This window comes from Odocoileus virginianus, chromosome 9, assembly GCF_023699985.2.
Source record: "Odocoileus virginianus isolate 20LAN1187 ecotype Illinois chromosome 9, Ovbor_1.2, whole genome shotgun sequence".
Lineage (NCBI taxonomy): Eukaryota > Metazoa > Chordata > Mammalia > Artiodactyla > Cervidae > Odocoileus > Odocoileus virginianus.
In genome coordinates this window covers 46,927,664-46,945,738 of record NC_069682.1, presented here as the reverse complement: position 1 = coordinate 46,945,738, position 18,075 = coordinate 46,927,664, and the positions used below count along the sequence as shown (strand labels likewise).

The window sequence follows — 18,075 nt, the reverse complement described above, 5'->3', positions numbered from 1 at the left end:
CTTTGGCCACCTGATGCGAAGAGCTGACTCATTGAAAAAGATCCGGATGCTGGAAAAGACTGAGGGCAGGAGGAGAAGGGGTTGACAGAGGATGAGGTGGCTGGATGGAATCACGGACTCAATGGACAAGGGTTTGAGCAAATTCCCGGAGATGGTGAAGGATAGGGAAGCCTGGCATGCTGCAGTCCATGGGGTTGCAAAGAGTCAGAAACCACTGAGCGACTGAACGACAACAAAGCCAGGAGTTCAAACCTCTGATCAGCAGGAAATAGCCCCGGGAGGGAGCCCAGAGGGAGGAGGCCAGAGGCTCTCTTTGTGAACTCTTCCTGCGGCTCACCTCTCTTTGTGTTCAGACGAGGCACCTGGGAGTCCTTGGGGACATATGTGGCGGCAGTCAGGTTCCCACTCGGAGCACCGACGGGAAAGCTTTTCCAGAGCAACCTGAATGCAGTAAACAAATTATCCTGTCTAAAACATCTGCCCATCAGGACCATGCAAGAGGGAGAAGGACAATCTCTGTGGCTCCAGGGGACAAAGGGAACCCAGTCCTCTGTCCTGACCAGTCATCACCTTGTTGTTTAATCTCATAAAATGTTTTTCTGCCAAATGCTTGAAAATACCTTCTTGATTCCCCAGAGATAATTGCTCACATTTCCCAGGGAGTCCATATTAGAGAAGTTTCGCAGGATATCTTTAGTGGGGGTTAGGTGGTGCTAGTGGTAAAGAACCCACCTGCCAATGCAGGAGATGTAAGGGATGCAGGTTCGATCCTGGGGTCAGGAAGATCCCCTGGAGAAGGAAATGGCAACCCACTCCAGTATTCTTGCCTGGAGAATCCCTTGGAGAGAGGAGTCTGGAGGGCTGCAGTCCACAGGGTCGCAAAGAGTTGGGCATGACTGAAGTGACTTAGCACACACACACACACACACACACACACACACACCCCAGCTACCTTCCCATATGTGGGGTTCTCTCCATGACCCCAGACTTACTGTGGGGTTCTGAGGGGATCATAAGGAGGCAAACTTCTGGCCCAGGAGAAGCATCCAGAGTAAAGCAGCCCACGTTCTGGGCTAGAGCAGTGTTTGCGAAAGTGACCTTCCAAGGAATGATTTTGTCATGTAAGCCCCATCAAATTATGATAGATAGAGACAAGTGCACACACATTAGGGACAGATCAAAGACTTCTTATAAAGTTCACACATCCATGGTGTATTGGTGTTAGTCACTCAGCCATGTCAGACTCTTTGAGACGCAACACCAGCGATGCCCACGTCTAAATCTGACGCTTCGCTCATGGTCAGTGATTCTTTTCATTCCCAGGAAAGCAACCTTTTCTATTCTGTGCCCCAAATACAGTGCTCCCACCCACACCTCTGTCCTGTTTGTGACTCCAGGCTCTTCATTTCTGTCCTTCAGATAGCTGATATCATGCCAACCAACCTGGGGCAGCTCTCTCCCTCCATTTTTCTCATAAAAGAGAAGAGAATGCATTTAAATAAGTCAGGCCTGGGGACTCCAAGGATGTTTTATTCACAATCTCAAGGGAGGACCCGTCATGTAAAAGGAGGAGCCAGGTTTATGACCGAGGTGAGCTCTGAGTCTCTTAAAGCCCAGATGCTGTAAATCCTTTGGGGAAAGACGTGTTGAATTTTAGGAGGCTTTTCCAGGGATTTAAATTAAGGCGGCGTGAATCGAATGGTCCCCTTGTTACCAGATTGGTAGGAGAGAGTTCAAAAGCACGAACGCAGGAAATCTTACCACCAGTCAACGTTGTAGCTTGCCTGGCTCGCCAGTGTAATAGGCATAAGATCTCAGTGACCTGGCTGCCTTTTCATCAGCCACTGCTCTGAGTCATGATAAACTCTGGGCGATGCCCCCGTCACTCTCCGTGTACCTAGCCTTTCTCCAGCCCCGGTTTTCCAGGGCTCCTCCATTGGTTATGGGGAAAAAACGGAAAAGAAAGGCAGGATGACGACACATCTAGGACAGAGTAACTCAGTAGTACTTAGCACAGGGATTTCTGGGGCTTCTTAATCTGATGGGGGAGGGGGGAGAAGGTGAGTATTTTCAAGAGCTTTCCATACACGTTGGAGGAAAACAGCTTCTGCAGATGATGAGTTGGGGAAATGGCCTCTGTTCTGGAAGAGGTATGTGAGGGCGAGGGGTCAGGTTTGGCGAGGTGGGCAGCCACTTCACAGGAACCCCCATTTGTATGGAGCCCCTTCCCACTGAAGCCCTGCCCAGTAACTCTCGAGCTCTTGTCGGATCTCATTGTCCTCCCAACCCTCTCCAATTTAACTGCCCTGCCCCTCATTCCCCCAGCTCCCCTGCCTCCCTTCACTTCCCTCCGCAGTCGCCGAGGTGCCCCAGCTGTCCTTGCAGGTAGTGATGTGTCGATCATTGCTCCAAGAGGCTCGATCTATCCAAGCCTCTGGATCGCGCCCCACCTCTGACCTCTCCTCCCTTCTGGCACCACCGCCCCTCCTAAGAGATCTTGTGCACCAGGAACTGCAGCAGCTGCTCCAAGGTCTCCACTGGAAGGCCATCTGTGAGGGCAGGTTGCAGCTCCAGACCTGGGTCTGGGCCCTGTCTCCAAAGCTCAGAAGGGCTAGCCTGGCAACTGACAAGGGGCCAGGATCGCCTTTCCTGTGGTTCCCTGGAAGGAGCCCCTGAATTGCCTCTATGCATCTTCTGCAGGGACCAGACCCACGCTTGGGTCCAGTAGAACCCCAGGGTCCTGCGCTTTGCCTTGGAGGAGCCCAGGCATGGTTTGCCAGAACAGGAGATGTTCCAGATGAGAGCGGGTGAACCCAGGTAGAGGCGTAGGAGAGGAGGGATCTGTCCTCGCTGGGCAAAGGACCCCAGCCAGCTGGTAGGTCCCACCCGCGGGCATGGAGGAGTTCCTGGTCTGGGACTGACGCTTCGACAGCCACCTGTGCTAGAGGTCAGCCCGTGAGGGCCGCAGAGGCCCAGGAAACACGTGCCAATCCTGGGCGCTTGGTCCGAGCTGGGTTTCAGAGTGCGAGGAACAGACTTCCAGACAGGTACAAAGAGAAGCGCTTTGCAGGAGGCGGGAGAACTACACTCAGATATGAGTGCAAGGAAAGACATCATCCAGCGGCCAGATGTCCCTCAGGCTGGGGCAACCAGGCTGCAAGGACTGGGTTAGAAGGGCTAGGGGCTGAATGAGGTAAAAGAGCAGCAGCGCGCTCATCAGTGAATGGTAGCAACTTCTGTCTCACACATCCTGATGAAGGGGGTGATGTCCCCATTTGGTAGATGATACTAACGCTCAAAAAGGATGATTGGCTTTCCCAGACTCATGCACAGTAAAGGGTGGCAGAACCCATGTACAATCCCAGGATCCAGATCTCCTCCTTCTAGTACCATCTCGGTTGCCTTTGTGAGAAAACACAAAATTGTCTAGAAGTGGTGTTTGTGTCCTGAAGGCCTGGGGTGAAGCAGCATGAGAGAGTGAGGTTGACTTCATCTGCCAGCAGCTGTCACCAGGACCTCAGCGTCATCAAGGACCAGCTGAATGTGTCCCACATTGACCAGCCTTCTGGACACGTGCAGTGAGGCCCCCAAGTGTGTGCAGTGGGGGTGGGGACAGGGAGGGTGGGACTGCGGATGGACCCTGATGTACTGGGACTACTGGGAGGAGAAGGGAGGGAACACACCTGGCTGGGAGACCCAGGAGAGTGGGGCTGAGAGGTGGAAAGGGCAGGATGCTGATGAGGTTGCTGCCAGGAATCAGTCAAGTACAGATGCCTACACGGGCCTTGGCCCAAGGACTTTGATCCTGGGAGGTGGGGAAGAAGTGACACACACGAGTTTTGAAAGCAGGGGCAGGGCTGTCATGTGGGGGAGAATGGAGGCAGGAGGACCCGCAAGTCGAGTCCTACCGTGTAGAAGAGAGACTGCTGCTTCTGAGGGTGGGCACTGGGAGGCGGGCAAGGAGAGAGGACACACCCTGCCCAGGAAGAGGCTGGCAGGGCTGCAAGGCTGTGCTGGAACAGCATGAGGGCAGCAGAGGGAGAGGTGGACTGAGATAGGAGGGCCTAGAGGAGGCTCCTGGGGAGGCCGGAGGTTGGGACCGCGTGGAGGGCTCTGCTGAGACCTGGGCCTGTAGCACTGCTTCTGGTGCTGCACTGTCCATGTCCCAGGGCCCTCCTGGAGGAAGAGTGCCATGCTCTGGAGAGGGAGATTCCCATCCTGCAGGTGAGCTGCAGTCCTTGGCCGCCCCGCCCCCAGCCCTTCTGCTGAGCGTAGACACCCCCGTCTCTCACCCAGGGCGTGAGATCCACACGTGTCTCTGTGTGCCTGTGCCTGCAAAGGTTGTGTGAACCCTAGGGCCGTTTTTCCTGTGTGCACACTTCTTATGTGTGTGACCCTTAAGTACGTGAACCCATATTCCACTTGAGTCCCTAAGACCGAGGTCAGCACTTTTAGATCAACTGCTGGGTCTGCCTAGGTCTTTTGCCTCCTTCTCTTCCCCAAGTCTGGGTTCAGGCCTGCCACCCCCTTGCCAAGCTCAGCTTTTCAGGGAGAGGCTGGTGTTCCTCTCAGGAGTGCCCCCAGGTGGTTGGGAGGAAGAGACTGCACAGGCTGGTTCCTGCGCCCCGCCATGGGGATCCTGGCCTGGGCACCCTGCCCAGTCCTGCCCCGCCCCTGCGGTAAAGCCAGGCACTGAGCCAGCTCTCCCTGCAGCGCTGCCTGGAAGACGAGTATTCAGGGGCCCCTCTGGCCCTCTGAGGCAAGCCTAGAGCCCACCCTGGCAGGTGAGGACCCTAGCAGGTCCCAGAGCACCCAGCGCTCCGCTCCCCCCACCGAGGCCCACCTTGCTCTTGTAACACACCCTGGAAGACTGGGTGCTGTGTCTCAGGCAGAACCTCCCCTCCAGAGCTAAAGGACAGAAGGCAGCCATGCAACAAGAGCCGCAGGCACCCCTCAGGCCTTCCTGAGTCTCCCCCAGCCACAGGTAACCCAGAGCAGAGAGACAGCTGGATGGGGCAGGCTGAGGGGCAGACCACGGCCCCCTCACAGCTACTCCCTCCCATTCAGACCACAGCCCTTGGGGTCCTCCAGCCAGGGCACCGGACTCCTGCCTTGCCTCCTTGGGGCTGCTGGAGTTTGGGCCAGGCTTCTCCACTGCTGCCTGCCCGCTCCCCTCTGGAGCGCTGCCCCAAACCTCGCGGCCTGGCCGCCATCTGCCGCTGGGGATGGAAGATTCACTGCCGCCCTGGGAAAAGACCAGCTTCAACTCTGATGTCCAGTGCAGCGCCCCAGGCCCCAACCCGAAGGGCTGCTCAGGAAGGTGGCTTCAGCTTGGGTTGGAACTCGTCCTGTCTGCTCCTGCTCTCTTTCAGCCGCAGGGTCCAGCCCACTTCTGATCTAGTCTATGATGAGCCCTCCCCAGGATTCCACTGCTGTCTTTCTGTCCGTCCGTCCCCCACCCTACCTTCTCCCTAGGTCCTCAGTGTCCGGTCCTGACTGTCATAGCCTCTGGCCTTTCTCCTCCCAGGCATTCCCCCCACAGGCCTGGCAGGAGGAGATTTTGTCCCAGCCCTGACTCATGTCCCCCTGGAGGACCCAGACAAAGCACAGCAGCAGCTCAGAAACAGGAATAGAAATTTCATTAAAACCTATGGACTTTATAAACCTAGTGGTACGCACATGGTTGGGGTGGGAGGCGCACCGTTATTGCTTCAGAGGATTAGAGGCAGCTCTTCCAGGGCTGTCACTGCACAGACGGGCATGGAGGACAGACACACGGACACTGCAGGGCTCGGGGAAAGGAGTTTTGGCTCCAGAGAGTGGTTGGGGCACACGGGCTGGGGCAATCTGGCACGTCAACAAGGGTAGCCCAGTTCAGGAAGACTGGGCTTTAGCCTGGTAGTGGTAGGGCAAGGCGGTGTCGTGTAGGGTCCACTTTCCCAGGGCTCTGGGCTCAAACCTCCTACTGAGCATCACCCGATCCCTAGCCCCCAGAAACAAATTCTTTGGGCGGGCTGTTGGGTCATGGGCCTCTGCTAGGCTGGCCCTGACAGTCAGTGCTGGAAGGAGGCACAGAGACCTCACAGCTGCCGAGGGACGTGCAGGCGGGCCTGGAAGACAGAGGGCCCGAGGCCAAGGGTGAGGGGGTAGCAACCACACATAATACAATTTTTACAAAAATAATCAGACAAAAGGGCTGGGCCGCACAGCCTGACCCGTACACTGCACAGCACCCCGCGCCCCCCCGCCCCCGGCCCCTCACCCTGTCTCCAGGTAGGAAGATCTGAATTAGCCTGGGCGGAGGCTGGGGTCCACCCCAAGGGCGGGAACACTGGTCAGGAGGCCGAAGGCTCAGGGACAGGTAGGGGGCCCGCCCAGAACCTCAGCTCAGGGCAGAGAGTGGGGGCCTCAGAGGCCACGTGAGCCCCAGCAGGTATCTGGGAACATGACCTGAGACCCTTCCAGACTGCTACTGGGGCCCCCCAGCAAACCCCACCACTGGATAGGGTGCATCTGGTCTGGAAGAGAGGGCCTTCCTAAAGGAAAGGTCTGGGCCGGGTCTGAGCAGGGACAAGGGAGACCTCCACACCCCAGGGGCTGAGGAAGCTAGCCCAGGCCTGGGGTGTGGCCCGCAGGCACCCTCGAGGATCCGGGGAGAGGCAACAGGCAGAGTGGCCTGGTCAGGCTGGGGCTGCGGCCTTGCCAAGGCTCCCATCTCAGACAAGCGGACGACTGGGACTCCGTGAGACAGCAGGGAGCTGCTAGGCTGGGCCCTGGGCCTTGGGGATGTTGCTGGATGGTGCAGCTGGCCCTCAGTGACAGAGCATCCCCTCCTAGGCCCTACGTGCTGGACATGTCACATGATACAGGAAACTTCAGGAAGGAGTGGCTTCCCCTCGCCTCCCTCTTTATCCTCTGCATGTTTGTCTTCTGTATCTTGAGAGTGGTTAAGTACTCAAGGAAAGCTAAGTCATCCTCCCTCCAGGAGCTGTGCCCACCCAGGAATCTCCTGCCTCCCCTGCCTGGGTTTTGTGTGTGGAGGGGTGGGTGGGGGCGTGATGAAAGCATGAAGGAGGGAAAGAGGGACCAGAGAACCCGTGGTGGTTGAGGGGGCAGGTTGGGGGGTGGAGTGGGAAGAGCCCAAAGGAGTCCAGTGGGGCCCCTCTCACCCCCAGGTGGTGTACTTTACGGCCACATTCCCCTACATGGCGTGACCCTGGAAGGAGCATCTACCGGCATCAAGTACTACCTAACCCCACAGTGGGAAAAGATCCTGGAGGCCAAGGTGAGCTGTGGGTGCAAGGTGACCTGGAGGGACGGGGAGGGACAGAGAGGCGCCAGCCTCTGAGTGCAGCTCCTCCTGAAGGTATGGGGGGATGCCTCCTCCCAGGTCTTCTAATCGCTGGGCTGCACTGGGGGTGGTCTCATCACCCTGGCTTCTAACAATAAATTCCATGCCAACTGTTACCGATGAGAGTCTCTCCGCCAGTTCTGGGGCTGCCCCCTGTTCCTGCCCTGTCTGCAGCCTGACCCTGCTTCCCTCTGACCCACCAGATCAGTGCAGCCCTCTGGCCCGCCAGCACCCTCCCTTCCACTCACAGTCTGGAGATCCTGGCAATGCCGGATCTGGTTCCAGTCACTGCAGAACAGAGAACACTCAGGCAGAAGAGAGAAGGGGTGACGACAGTGATGCCCCAGGGGTCTGTAAGGATTCAAGAGCCTCACGCCCACTTAAAGAGGCCCAGAACAGACCAAAGAGGAGATTGGGGGTACTTTTGTTCTAGATCTTTCCCTGTCTCCAAGTCTACTGGCCCAAGTTGGGCTGGAGGAACTAAGCTGTGTGTCCTGACCACGTGTTTCCCTCCCCATCAGAGAGACTGTCGTCAAAAGCATAGCTATCTATGCCACCAGCGTCTGTGCTGGCTTCATCTTCTCCATCCTGGGCTTCATGGCCAACCACCTGGGTGTGGACGTGTCCCATGTGGCAGACCACAGCCTGGGCCTGGCCTTCAGGGTATACAGAGAGGCCCTCACACTGCTGCCCATCACCCCAATCTGGTCCCTGATATTCTTCTTCATGCTCATCTGGTTGGGGCTGCGCACTCAGGTACGAGGTGTGGGACTCGGGCCTGTGGCTTGGGGCGGGAGGAGGCAGGGCCAAGGGTAGCCCCTGCTCTGATGGCCATATCCTGCAGGTTGGCCTCCTGGCGATGCTCGTCACAGCCATTGTGAATGAGGTAGGGAATGAGTGGATCCGGCATAAAAAGAGTTACATGACCTTCGTCATGGCTGTGGCTGGCTTCCTTCTGGGCATCCCCCTCACCAGCCAGGTAAGAACCAAGGGAAAGGCTGGACCAGAGTTGCCAGGGCATGGCGGGGTGGAAGACATGCTTTCCTCTCTACCTTTTCTCCCCGCAAAGGATCAGGCTGCCAAGGTCAGGGGGTAAAGGGTACCTAAGCCAGGGGTGGGGGCAAAGGAGATTAGGGCCAGAGGCCAGCCTGTCTGGAGTGGGGTCTGTGCCGGAAGGGGCTGGCTCTATCCACGTAGGTGGTCCCTGCCCTGGGCCCACTGTGTACTGCCCCTGTTGTGACAGCAGATGTATGGGAAGCGCCAGACACTGCTCAGGCCCACGGCATAACCCACGAGTGTCAGGACAAGCTGGATCCGGTTGCGCCAGTTGCCCTGTTGGTGGCTGTGGTCCTTCTCGGTGGCCTCGCTGGGCACGGCACCGTTCTGTGCAGACAGGAGAAAAGCCACCATCAGCAAGGCATCGGCATGAGGGGCCTGACCCTTCAGGCCTCCCCCAGTGGGGACACCGTGGACCCTCCAGGAGCCCACCCCCACCCTGGGCTTCCCCTCTGCAGGCAGGAGCCGCAGGCAGGCTTGGCGGAGGAGCACAGAGAGAAGAGGGGCTGCCAGAGGGTGCCAAGCGGGCCCTCCCTCACCAGCCCCCAGCCCCCTGCAGCGAGTCACTGGCTGATTGAGCCCTCAGGAGTTGGGGGGTGGGGGGGCACTGACGAGCAGCACCACCGAGCCTTGCCTCGGCAGCTCAGCCCTGCTGGCTGTGCCCCTGGACGGGGCCTGGAACTGGACTTGGGGCTGGGACTGTGGCGGGAAGGAAGACAACATGAGGGGTCCGCTGTGCAGAAGGAGGTGCGATGACGCCCTGCAAGTGGTGGGAGGAGCTCCCGGCAGAAGCAGCACCAGCGGCTGCTCCCTGGCCCTGTACCCCAGCCCTGCAGAGCCCCATTCAGGAGCTGCGGAGGAGATGCTGCTGAGGGGGCCTGCGCCACAGCCAGGCCTCTGACTTTTCATTCCAGTGCAAGCTATGGGCAGCCAGTCTGACTGGTGAGGGCGTGGCGCTCAGCAAAGGACAGAAGAAGCCCATCTTCCTCCAAGCACACTGGAGGGCAGGGTCCCTCTGTGGGGGCTCCTGGGGGCTCTAGTTCCTTTCCAGCCCTCCTCTGGGAACTCCCCTCCACTTCCTTCCTGGACAGCAATGCCCAAGGCTGGCGAGACTTTTCCAATGCCGCACAAGTTTTTTTCTCCTTGCATAATTTTCCTCATTCTAAGCCCTCCATTCTTTTTGACCTGCTGGGTGGAAGGCTTGTCACTGATAGTAACAGTCCCTGCAGAGGTTGTTGGCTCTGAGGTGCCCACAAAAGAATCTCTTTGTGCTCATGGGTTTGACCCAGATTGGTGGCCCATCTGCCTAACCCACCTCGGCCCCGCCGACTGGCCAGGCTCCAGGCTCCTGCTGCCCATCACCCATCTCCCACTGTCTGCTGCCCCTCAATGCCCTCCCAACCTCCCTCCCTCGCTCACACCTGGCTGCTGAGTTAAACCAGAGGGGCCTGGTGGCTTTCTGGGTTGGTCCCTCCTCCTGGGGTTCCCTGGATAGCCCCTACCCTCACCTCTGACTCGTCGTCATGGGCCTCATGGGTGATCTCCAGGGTGGGGATTGCCTCGTCCTGGGCCCAATCTTCCCCAGGCCCAGCAGGATGCAGGCTACGGGACGTGCCTTCCACAGCTGTGTGGGTGGGCTGGCTGATCATCCTCCACGACATCTGCCATGCAAAGACATACACACGTAAGACCCTCAGCACCCCTGTCCTTCGAAGCATTCATTGAGGCAGCAGTGTCCATGCCTGCACAAGGATCTGTGACCTGTCTTGGGTTCACAACCTCCCACCCAATTCCTGCCCAGGAGGGTGAGCCACTCTGAGCAGTTGCTTATGTAAGTCCTTTCCCTAGCCCTCTGCCCTCTCTTTATTATCTGCTCCGGGTGAGCTCCTGGAAATCAGGCAGTTCACCTCCGAGGGCAGAAACCAGAGCTCCCCCCACACCTTGGACTTGGCAGGGCGGGGATCTCACACTGGGGTTTAGCATCCTAGCATTCTAGAACCTGCACCCCCAGGAGTCGGAACCTCTTCCACTCTCAGCATTGAGAGACCTTAGCTATAAAATCAGGGGATAGAGAGACAACCTCAATAGATCTCCTTAGATTCTGTAGCTCTGCCTTGCCTGGAATTTGCTATTTCTGACTCTCTCCTGTATTTTCCATTAGCTCCCACTGGCTTTCTAAACAACTTAAAAAATTGGTATTGCTTTCTTTCCAATTAAGAGCTTATCATTAAAAAAAAAAACTGGAAACTACAGCAAAGTGTAAAGAGGACACAATGCTGCAGAACCCACTCCCAGAGGCCGCCCTCCCACCCCGCACCGCAGGGGCGCCCCTCCCTTCTTCGTGTCCAGACTCAGAGGCAGCCCAGCTTTCTACTCTGGGAGATGGCTGTGCTCAGGCTACCAACTCCCGCCCTCCGAGAGCAGTGTCCACTGGATATTTCTGTGAATCAAGCGCTCTCTCTTCTGCTCTCAGTGGACACTGAGGACTCCTGGAGCAGGCCAGGACGGGCAGGCCCTGCTGGGAGCCGGCCGGCTTCTTGTCCAGGACTCTGCAGCCCCAGGGTTTGCTCAAGGGATGAAGTCCTATCTAAGAAACTTTGCAGAGGCGAACGGGCAAGACCCTACATCCCAGACTGACCTTGAGCCAAATCCAGATCCCTGGCAGCCTTCTCTGAGCTCCAGTGGGGAAATTCAGGCAGAACAACCATGACTGTAAACCGTAAACTGTGGCTGCCCCGGGAGACCCCATGACCTCACACCCCCTGGTTCTTGGTTCCCCAACTTGTCTTTCTGAGGTAGCACCTGCCTTGCAATACAGAGCCTTCCATCCTTCAACTGGCTCCCTGATCCAGACACGTGAAAGAGTCAAGGGCCGGGCTGGAGGAGCGGGACCATGGGAAAATCTTCCCCAGACTCGAGCAGTATGCAGGGGCTATGAGTGTCTCCTGCCTCAAGGAAAACCTCACGGCACCTCTCAGGAGATCAGACCCTCACATGGGAGGTGAGAGAAGCAAGGACGTGCCCGGTGCTGTTTCATCCCAGAGCCCTGACTGGCAGAGGGCTCTGCCAGTACTGACCCGCCAATATTGTGGATGCCGGACAGGAGATGCGGCCCAGGCACGCCAGGCTCCACTCCAGACCCTGGGAGTAGTGACAGGACCATTGGGTGGGCACTGTCTCTGCCCTGGAGCCCAGCAGTCCTGCCTCTCACTGTGGCAGCCATGAGCAGCCTCTGCCCCAGTCAGCTGACAGCAGGCTGGCATCTTGGAAGTGGCTTTGGTTGCTGACCCTGGCAGTCCTGAGGGTGGAGGGCAGGCCTGCATGATGCTACTCCCAAACCCAACCCAGGTCTCCCCAGAAGACATGCCTTCTCTTGCCTTCTGGAGGTCAAGTCAGGATGCACTGCAGAGAAAGAAGGTCCCAGTCCCCTCTCCCTCACTGCCATCAGCCACATTGTGCCTGCCATCCCCGCCCATACCCGGCTTCCAGGGACGAGGGCACACCGGTGGTGCCCACCCCACCCAGGCCCTCATCCTGGACACTGGTGACCATTCCGCAGGGTCTGTCACCTCCCAGCTGAGACGCTCACCCGCCCCCTCCCCCATCCTCCCCACGCAGCCCCTGTACCAAGTCCCCCTGCCCCCTCACCCACTCTCCCCATGGGAGTAACTGCCATGGCGCAGACAATGGGGCTGAATTGATTAGTGCAAGTCCTGGGCACCTCCGGCCCGTCTCCCCGGGAGCTAGGACAATGCAGCTTGGATGCACAGAACAGATTCTCTGCAGGTCCTTGGGCGGGGGGCCCACACCCCCATTCTCCTCCCCCGCGCCCCCGCCACACAGCCAACTCTTCCTGCTCCTTTGCACACTTGCAACTCTCTGCGTCACTTCTGCTGCTGCCGGCCTCTCTGGCTGGCTGTGCCTGCCCCTCCCTGGCACACACCACTCAGCCCCTCTCCCCAGCCCCAGTCCTGCCTCCCAGTCTGCCTGGCGCCAGAGAGGGGGCTCGGCCTCCTGGAAAATGACTGACCTGTTCTGGCGAAGAGGGGTCCGCAGGTCCCTGAGCCGCCGCCATCCTGGGGTGAACACTTGGAGTGGAGTGTGTGCATCTCCACTCATCGACACTTCCGCCAGCTCCAGGCGACACTGATGCATCCCCTGCCTCTTCCACTGCCTGCTGGGCAGCATCCGTTACTATACCTCATCTCCTCCCGAAGCTCTGCCTCCCCCTCCCCAGCCCTCCCGCTCCGGCTGTCCCCATGTCCCCCAGCGCGGGGGCTCCACAGCTGGAGTGAGGCGGGGGGCTTGTTGTGTTTCTCCCTCGTTCCCAGCAAGTGATGGGAACAAACGACACATACACACACTCACAACCACAGGTGAGGCAGAGCGGGCCCAGGACAGACAGAGGGCAGCTCCTTCCCATTCTAGAGTGGGGGCTGGGCCCAGATGCTTCTGAGCAGACAGGCCTGGCACCGGGTGGGCCCCTGGTCACAAGGCTGGGTACCACTGGGCCCCAGAGAGGGTGAAGGGGCAGGGAGAAGGGGATGGAGCCACAGGGCACTCCCAGAGCATTCAGACTCCGCAGAGTGCTGAGGGCCGAGGGTGATGGGCCCTGAGCAATCCCCCCGGACTTGGGGATCTCCAGCCAGCCAAGATGGTAGATGTGTCCTCACAGAAGAATGGGACTGACTGTGCAAAAGAGTGGTGGCCTGGTGAACTGCGCTCTCACCTGTCTGAAGAAAGATAGCATTAGCTGAGAGGGCAGCTGCAGAACACGGACCCCTGAGGATGAGCACTGCGTCAGCTGAACCTGAGGCGGTCCCTCTGAGAAACAGTGCTGAGTGATCTGCGTAGACTGTCACTCTGACCCTCAATGCCTCTTCTCTGAGGCCACACTCACTGGCCAGTCTCCAGTGGGTGCTGAGACACCACAAACCAGTGACCAGGAAGGCGGGTACGAGTGTCCTGGTGCTGGGAAGACACAGCTTCCAGTTTTTGGAAACTGATGGGTGGGCAAAGGGTCTGGTACACGTAGGATCTTATAACCTAAGATCAAGCATGAATTCTGATGTAAAGGACAGCTTCCCTGTGAGTTTGGTAAGTGTGCTGACCCCAATGGGAACATGGCATTTTATTTTAACCTTTTCTGTTATTTTAACCTTTTCTGTTATTATTATTTTTAAAATATTTATTGGGCTGCGTTGGATCTAAGTTGCAGCGCACGGGCTCTTTAGTTGTGGTGCAACAGCTTAGCTGCTCTGTGGCATGTGGGGCCTCAGTTCTCTGACCAGCGGCAACGAGCCTGTGTCCCCTGCACTGGGGGCGGACTCCTAGCCCCTGGACGACCAGGGGAGTCCCCACATCATTATGTCTAAAGGGAAAGTCTTTAGTCAGACAGAGCTGGGTTCCAGCCCAGCTCTGGTGGATCTCCCTCCTTATCTCCTTAGGCAAGTTACTTTACTTGTCTGGTCTCAGTTTCTGTATCTCTAAAATGGGGATCATATCTACCCATCTTTGAAGCTAGTAAGCATTATAAATAATAATAATAGATCATATATATGAAGTGCTTACTGTGAGCCAGATGCTGTTCTAAACACTTCATATTGATATATATTAACTCATTTAATCCTCCCAACAGCCTCTTGACGTCAGTATGCTACTATGCCCATTTGGGGAGGGAAGATGGGGAGTGATCTTGGCTCAAGCAAGTCTCCCAAGAGAATGGCCTCAGACCCTAGCAACTGAGCTGCTTCCAGGCCAGCCTCATGAGGCCGGGTCCCCAGACACGCTCTGCTGACTTTCGCTGACTTCCTGCGAGGCCAGACTGAGGGCCTAGCTCCTGGCTGGGCCACTGGCTCCAGGAAGGCCCAGTCACCCATGATGCCCAAATGCTCACTTCCACCCAGGGTGGGCTCTGGGCTTTGGCTGCCCCTGGCCTGGGCCGGGTGCCCAGAATAGGCAGCCCTGGCTGGACAGCTTTCTCTGGCTCTGGCCATGGGGACAGCAGGCGGCAGCAGCCCTGCTGGGTTCTGGCCGTAATGAGGCCTCATTAGTGGCATCCAGCTGCTCTAGTCCCACTCAGGGAGGCCGGCTCCCCCAAGCCCATCTCTGACTTCTCTGAAGAAGAGGAGGCATTCCTCCAGAGGGCCAAGGAGTCGAGGGGCTTTGTTTGCGACCTGTGACTCCGAGGGAAGGTCCTGCTGAGGCAGGACTGCAACGTGCTGGGGTGGTGGGGCTGCTGGAAAGCTGTGTGAGGGAGGGGAGGCCACAGAGCTGAGTCGGTGGGCTCCAGGGAGGCCAGGATGCGGAGGGAGGCCAAGTGGAATGGAGGGTAGGTCCTAGGTCCAGAGAGGAAGCCTGAGGAGGTTGGGCCTTTTCCTCTGGATCTAGATACTGTCCATTTCACTGGGGAGGCTGTAGTTGTGAATCTAGGATCATCCAGTCATCGTGCAGGCAGGCTGGCCTGGCTAGGACAGCAGCTCCTCTGTGTTAGTCCTTGTCATCTAAGGAGTGTGCCCACTGTGTGTTGGTGCCTAAGACAGGAGAAGACCTACTGTGTGTCAAACCACACTAGGAAGGCACCCAGTGTTTGCCAAGTCCAGTGCTGGGAGAGACCCACTGTGTGCCAGCCCCATGCCAGGGAACCCTGGTGGTTTGCTGGGTCCTGCACGAGATGAGTGCCCCATGTATGCCAAATTCTGGGCCAGGTGAGGACCCAGGATATGGTCAGCCCTGAGCAGGGTGAGCACGCACTGTGCGCCTAACACTGTGCTAGGCGAGTGCCCAGTGTGTGCCGTGTCATACTGGGTGAGAACTTGTCACGTGCCAGGACTCATGCTAGGAGAATGCCTGGTAAGTGACAAGCCTTCTACCAAGGGAGGGTCCGGTGCATGCCAAACCCTGTGCTTGCTGAGCTCCCAGGATGTGTCAAGCCCACACCCGGGGACCCGGGCTGGGTGAGCATCCACTGTGCCTCAGGCTCTGTGATGGCTGCTGCAGACAAGAAGCAGCTAAACACCTTAGTCAAACAGCAGAACAGGTCAGGGTGGGACAGCCCCAGGCGGCCTCTGGTGCTTTCAAAGCCTTCTAGGACGACTTCGATGCTCCAGCATCTGGAGCCCTACCCTGGGTGACTCTGCTCTTATTCATCATGAGGCTTCCCAGTAGCACAGGCACCCAATGCAGCAGAGAGGAGGGGAGAGACCAGTAAGACTCACCAAGGCCTCTCTGCCCAAGAGATTCTGGGGTTCTGACTCAGAACCCCTCTGATGAACACAAGCAATCTTTAAGCAGCAAATATTGAAAAACAGGATTAACATTTATCTCAATGGGAGGTTCTTTGATGAGCATTCAGAGTGGATTCTGGGCTTCATTTTCCTTTTTTTAGAGAATGAGAGAGGAACAGTTTCTTATTAATATTTGAATGAGTTTTCCCTCCCATTTCTGTATTTTTGATATCTAAGAAGTAATTTATAAATCTCCCTAAATGGGTTTCTAGTTGATAGACATCCAATTTATCATGTTGACCTTAAAAATTATACTTTGGAAAATTCTATACCATCAGAATTCTTCGTGTTCTATTGTCCCTGGTGGGGCATATAATTCCTAAAATTCTAATTAGTTACTTTGGTAGAGTTAAAAGGATAAGGCCCAGACTCAGAGGGACAACCTGCCAAGTTTACAAAATTACAGAGCTGTCACTCTATGGAATTGTCCTTCAATCTCTAGTTCTCTTTTCAGTAAATTCTGAGCATGAATCTTAATCTAATAAATGGCATTAGAAACCAGCTGGTTGTGGATTAACCATTGATTTTAAATCATTTTGACTAATAAACCTATTGTACAGAGTATTCTAAGATTTTTCACATCCTTGACTCCTGCATATGGGAAGCACCTGTGGGCAAAGCCATAACTGTAGTATCAGGTCCTTTGACCCTCCTTCAGAGCCTTTATTCCACTGACTGGAAAAGTGCTACCTCCTAACAGAGTCAAATTGTCCATTAAATGGCATAAAATAGGGTGATTTATTTTCTTCTATGCTTCTAACTACTGACATTTCTTTTAAAAGTGCATATCTGCTTTCATGCTATAAGAGAAAGCACTTCCCTACCTGCCTCCATCCTGAGAGTACAACACGATCCTATTGACAGGTTAAAGCAGTGACTTGAAGAAACAGTTAAGCCCATGACTCATCTTGAGTTTTCTCATAAGGGAAACTGCCTCATTCATAATATACAAACAACAGAGTGATTCAGGGGCAAACCCAGAACAAGAGAAGCTTTAGCATATATTGTTCCAAGGGTTAAATTTAAATTGTTGTCTTTTAGCAGGCTAATGATGTAAATAAATCTCCAAAGAAAAAGGAGAAAAAAATCTCCAAGGAAGAGGTGAGTTTAGCATTTCTAAAACTTATTTGATAAACAACATTGAGGGAACAGAAAATTTGAAAACTCTCCCACCAACTAGAAATGTTGGCTAACTAGAAATGTTGGCTAAGCTGTAGCTGACATCTTTTTAAAAGGCAAAGTTAACCACAATAGAAGGAAAAATTCACAAGGGTCAAAAATCATGAAGTAAATAAACATGACCTGGTACTAGGACTGCCCTAGTAGAGGTGGTAGTTGTGGGGGTGATGTTAGTGTTGGAAGCTGTGGCCTGAGGTAACCAGAGGGTGTGTGGTTTTTTGACCACATAGCTATAGGATACAAGGTCTTGACTATACCAAGATGGAAAGTTGGAACCAAAACTATAACATTCCCAATTATATACTCAGTGAAACAAAAAATCTACTCACTAGTACATGGGGAAAATTTATCTGTCTTGGCCTGATCTGTGTGTTGAAAACAGTGGTCTTCCTTGGGATATCATAACTGCAGGCCTGACTTAAAAATCTAAGTTTGAATTTACATAAGCTTCATAGTCTCCAAAGGCCCCAAATCAAAAAATTCTCATAAAAGTGTGAATGGGGCAGGAGGGTATATTAGTGAAAGGAAACACAAAACTAAGTACTCTTGAAAACATTGTTGACTGGCATAAAAATTCCTGTAAAGAAAGCCCACTTAAAGATTAATTCACAACTCAAAATTATAAAATATATAAGGAAACTATTCATCAGACAGCAGGATTATATTTGCCCTAATCCTTGAGATAATATTAGATAAAAACTTTAAACTTTTAAAACACAAAAGAAGAGGGCACTTTTCCCCCCCTTAGAATAACATATTTTAGGTTCATCCATGCTGCGTGTATCAGCAGTTCAATCCTTTTTATTGCTATGTAGTATTTAATTTTATGATATACAACACATTATTCTTCTGTTAACAGACATGTAGAGTATTTCTAGTTCTTGGCTGGCCCATGTTAAATTCTGATTATGATGTATTCCTGAATTGCTTTATCACTATAGTAATCTTTGGTAGAAATATTGAAATAAATGCCAGAAATATATTCCTCAGGATTTTCCAAGATTTGTTCTTATGTCACCAAAAAGCAATGTATAATGTATTTCACCCCTGCAGGAAGCAGATGCTTGAGAAAACAGATACTGGAGCAGGTATTCCTGGGGTGAATCCCAGGTCTACCATTTGCCATGATTTAAACTTGAACAAGTTATCTAACTTCTCTGTGCTTCATCTTTTCAGTGGGTATATTAAGGAACATCCACATAC

At 54.8% G+C, this 18,075-nt stretch overlaps 1 protein-coding gene across 1 annotated transcript; it reads right to left on the bottom strand.

The window, feature by feature from the left end:
- Positions 1-5,617: 5,617 nt before the first annotated feature.
- LOC110127547 (sodium- and chloride-dependent glycine transporter 1-like) lies at positions 5,618-13,430 on the bottom strand. The gene is made up of 3 exons (XM_020877793.2): positions 12,438-13,430; positions 9,916-10,068; positions 5,618-8,734 (listed from the first exon to the last, which is right to left on the bottom strand). The coding sequence occupies exons 1-3, from the start codon at positions 12,480-12,482 to the stop codon at positions 8,537-8,539; spliced, it is 396 nt and encodes a 131-aa protein (XP_020733452.2). The 5' UTR covers positions 12,483-13,430; the 3' UTR covers positions 5,618-8,536.
- Positions 13,431-18,075: the final 4,645 nt, after the last annotated feature.